Genomic DNA, 4,087 nt, shown 5'->3' with positions numbered 1-4,087 from the left:
GTAAAAGTGCTGACACCTGAGATTTGTAAATAAATGGAACTCAAGATGCACAGCTTGGCCTCTGGGCCTTCCTCCAGGCATCCCTGCAATGCTGACCTTGGTTCCAGTTTTCAGAAGAATTCCCAGCTCAAAGGACTGGCTTTCACACATGTTCTCTTCTCTTCTGGAGCTGTCATAGCCTCTGCAAGGGGAAGTCACTTTAGCAATCATCCCATCAGGTCTGGGGCTCAGAATAGTGTCGTGTTGTCCCCTGAGGCCAAGCCAATGGTCAGCAGCCAACCTGGGATGCAATGTGCATCCTGTGCCTGGAGGCCCGTGGCTCTCTCACCATGCCACAGCATCCCCTCTGTCCTATATCAAACTCAGACAAAAGCAAGCTAAACCCTGTCCTCTCTGCAGGGCACCATGGGCTAGCAGCGAGATTGAGTGAGTGCATGCAAGGCCCTCTTATCCAAACCAGAGTGTGGAAGCCAAAGGGGCACTGAGTCAGGGGCGTCCAATGTGGTTGCTGCAAAGGATCAGTCAACCCTTCAGAAATGGTTTGGCACGGTTTGACACGGATGAAGCAGGAGCGGGCCACCCTCAGTGTTTCACAGGACGGGATCCTGGCCTGCACCCCTTGGTTCCCCAGCTTCTTCCAAAGTGCAGCTCGGTCTCCACTGCTAACACAGACGAGCCGCTACCATTCCCACTTAAACATACTTTGTCTTTGCCTAGGATTCCCCTGTGCAAATGTGAGCCTCCTTCCTCCCCAGCACAGTGGGATCTCCTCGAGGACAGGGCAGGAGCCCTGGCATTGCTCTCTCCATGTCTCCAGTGCCTACCACAGAGCTCGGCACGGAGGAGACAGCCCTCCGCTCTCAGCCTCAGTCTTCCTCCCACTTTCACACTGCATTGCCCCCCAGAGCTAACCTACCGCCAAACCTCTCCCTGCCCCATGCCTAGCATCCTTCCCTTGTCCTCTCACATGCGGTGGGGGGAGGGGCGGAGCGGCCCATCTGGGTCCTCACCCCTTCTTGCTCAGACCATGGCTGTGGCCTCCTACTTGGCGTCTCTCCCTCCCCACAGCCTTCAAGGTGATTTTCCTACAGCGCAGGTCAGGCCATGTCCTGGCCCTGCTCATACAGGACCAGTGGTCTCCTAGTGACTCTGGATCAAATGGCAATTCCTCAGTTTGACGTTTGCTGTCCCTCAAGAAGCACGGTTCCAGCTGACCTCTCCAGGCTCATCAGCCGGAGGGACCGACTGACTGGTCAGCCCTGCTCCCATCTGGCTTCTCCAGAGGCTGTCTGTCATGCCTCCCCCTCTCCTGCTAACAACTTGCCTTGGGATTTGTTTTCACTTGGGAGGGATGCTGCCTTTGCAGGAATGGAAGCTCCTTGAAGGCAGAGCTGGTCCCTTTATCATTTTATTTGTCATGACTCATTAGCATAGTGACTGTCACACAGCAGGCTCTTTATATACATTTGTTGATAGATTGGTCACTTTGGCTGTGAAGTAGGGAAAAGGACGCACCAATTTTTTTTTTAAAGCAATCGGGGTTAAGTAACTTGCTCAGGGTTACACGGCCAATCATTCCTGGGTGTGGTGCTGAGTATCTGAGCCTGGATTTGATCCAGGTCATCCCGACATTGGAGCCGGTGCTCTTATTCGCTGAGCCACCTGGCCGCCCCTAAGCAATTGGGGTTAAGTAACTTGCTCAAGGTTACACGGCCAGGTGTTTCTGGGTGGGTGCTAAGTGTCCGAGCCCGGGATTCGATCTCCAGGTCTTCTCAACACTGGAGCCGGTGCTCCTACTCGCTGTGCTACCTGGCTGCCCCCAATTTTCTTTTTCTTTTGAGGGAAGCAAAAGGGTTTGAGGGCTTTCTGGGTAGTGGGGAAGCATGTTTTAGAAGCTTGTAAATAACAGGGTGGAAGTCAGGGATTGGCCTGAGTCACAGGCCAGCTCAGAAGGGCGTGAATGGCCTGAAGAGAAAGGGAGGCATGGACCGGGTGAGCCATCCTGCCGAGAGGTTGGATGTGAAATAATCAGAAACAAAGATGAGCGTAGGCTACTTTTTATCTCAAAGGCGTGTGTTTGTGTGTGCGAGTGTGTGTGAGTGTGCGAGTGTGTGTGTGTGAGTGTGTTTGTGGTGTATGTGTGGTATATGAATGTGTGAGTGCATTGTGTGTGTGGTGTATGTGTGTGTGAGTGTGTTGTGTGTGTGTGAGTGTGTGTGTGTGTGTGGTGTGAGTATGTGTGGTATATGAGTGTGTGGTGTATGTGTGTGTGAGTGTGTGTGTATGTTTGTGGTGTGAGTATGTGTGGTATATGAGTGTGTGGTGTATGTGTGTGTGAGTGTGTTGTGTGTGTGTGAGTGTGTGTGTGGTGTATGTGTGGTGTATGTGTGTGTGAGTGTGTGTGTGGTGTATGTGTGGTGTATGTGTGTGTGTGTTGTGTGTGTGAGTGTGTGTGGTGTATGTGTGGTGTATGTGTGTGTGAGTGTGTTGTGTGTGTGTGAGTGTGTGTGTACTCATGTACATCTGAAATTTCAGTTGCTGTCTGCGTTGGGGACGGATGCTAAAGGAATCAAAGCTCTACTCTGGCCTGGCTCGTGCTGTTACCTGGCATTTTAGCCTCTGCTTCCAGACTGATGTGTGTGCCTCGTTCTCAGTCTTTTCACACTTGTATTAGCCCTTTTGTGCAGACATGGGGCTGGGGGATGGGCCAGTGAGACTGACCTAGCTGTTGAGAACAGCTTTTTTTTTTCTTTTTGGAGGGGGGGAAGGCAGGGCAATTAGGGTTAAGTGACTTGCCCAAGGTCACACGGCTAATAGGTGTTAAGTGTCTCAGAACAGATTTGAACTCAGGTCCTTCTGATTCCAGGACTGGTGCTCTATTCACTGTGCCACCTAGCCACCCCTTGAGAACAGCTTCATGGCAGGTTTTGTGGTTTTGCAGAATGCGGGCCAGTGAAATGGGAAGCACCCTGAAGAACATCCTGTCCAAGCCCCCATCGGCAGGAGCCTTCTCTCCAATGTCACCTGCTCCCACGGTTTCATCTTGGTGTGGAGGACTTCCAGATTTCTGCTTCCAGATTTGTTCTGTTTCCTGAGCTCCCATTCCATCACCCAGCGCCTACTGGACAGTTCACATGGGGATGTCCTATAACCAGCCCCAAATCAGCATTCCAAAAGGAAATTCCTCTTTCTACTCAACCCCTCCCTCTTCTGAACTTCTGCATTGTGGTTGATGGCCTGCCATCCCTGCAGTCCAGTGGGCAACCTCTTTGCCACTATGAGCTTCTTGCTCTGCCTCATCTCACGTGCCAGTCACTCACTGGACCTCATCTCACATGCCAGTCACTCACTGGACCTCATCTTACATGCCAGTCACTCACTGGACCTCGTTTCACATGCCAGTCACTCACTGGACCTCGCTTCTGCCTGCACATCACCTCTCACCTGTCTCCTGCCTCTCCTCTCTCAGGGCATCCATCTGAGCTCAGACTCTCCAGATCTCTTGACTGATCCATTGCAGTGATCTCCTCCTTGGTCTCCCTGCCTCCAGCCTCTGCCCACCCCAATCCATCCTCCACTCAGAGGCCAGAAGGTGTTTTCTGAAGATCAGATTTCATGCCCTGCCCTTCTGTCCTGCACAGATTCTAGGGAAAGACTAGCCGGCCCCGATTACCTTTAGGATCAAATATAAACTCTCTTTGATGTTGAGATCTCTCTACAGCCTGGTCCCAGCCCACCTCTCCTGTCTTCTCACGTTTCCCCCTTCACTTACTCTTTGGTCAATCCAGTCATATTGTCCTGCTTGCTACTTCTCAAAAGTGATACCCCATCTCCCACCTCCCTGCCCTTGTCTTGACTGTCCCTGGTCCTTTCTCCTCACTGGATCTTCTTCTAATCCAGGGTTTCCTTCAGGACTCAACTTATGAGGCCCCTTCCATACCACTCCCTCAGTTACTAGTGGCCTCCCTCCCCAGGCTGTGGTCATCTTGTACATAGCGTCCATCTATCCATTATCTCTCTTTCATGTATGTCTTCTGTCATCTCTCTCTCTCTCTCTCTCTCTCTCTCTCTCTCTCTCTCTCTCTCT

General features: G+C 51.8%; 1 protein-coding gene across 1 annotated transcript in view; it reads left to right on the top strand.

Moving 5' to 3' along the window:
* Window positions 1-560: 560 nt before the first annotated feature.
* The window catches only part of CCDC50 (coiled-coil domain containing 50), a 65,285-nt gene continuing 61,758 nt past the window's right edge, over window positions 561-4,087 (top strand). Inside the window, exon 1 of the mRNA XM_069083215.1 lies at window positions 561-642. Coding sequence (XP_068939316.1) covers window positions 561-642 — 82 coding nt within the window. The remainder of the gene's footprint in view (window positions 643-4,087) is intronic.

The sequence above is a fragment of the Petaurus breviceps genome, unplaced genomic scaffold (assembly GCF_028583685.1).
Source record: "Petaurus breviceps papuanus isolate PSGF00001 unplaced genomic scaffold, PetGlider_PUasm1.0 173, whole genome shotgun sequence".
NCBI lineage: Eukaryota > Metazoa > Chordata > Mammalia > Diprotodontia > Petauridae > Petaurus > Petaurus breviceps.
This window is presented reverse-complemented; position numbering and strand designations above follow the sequence as displayed.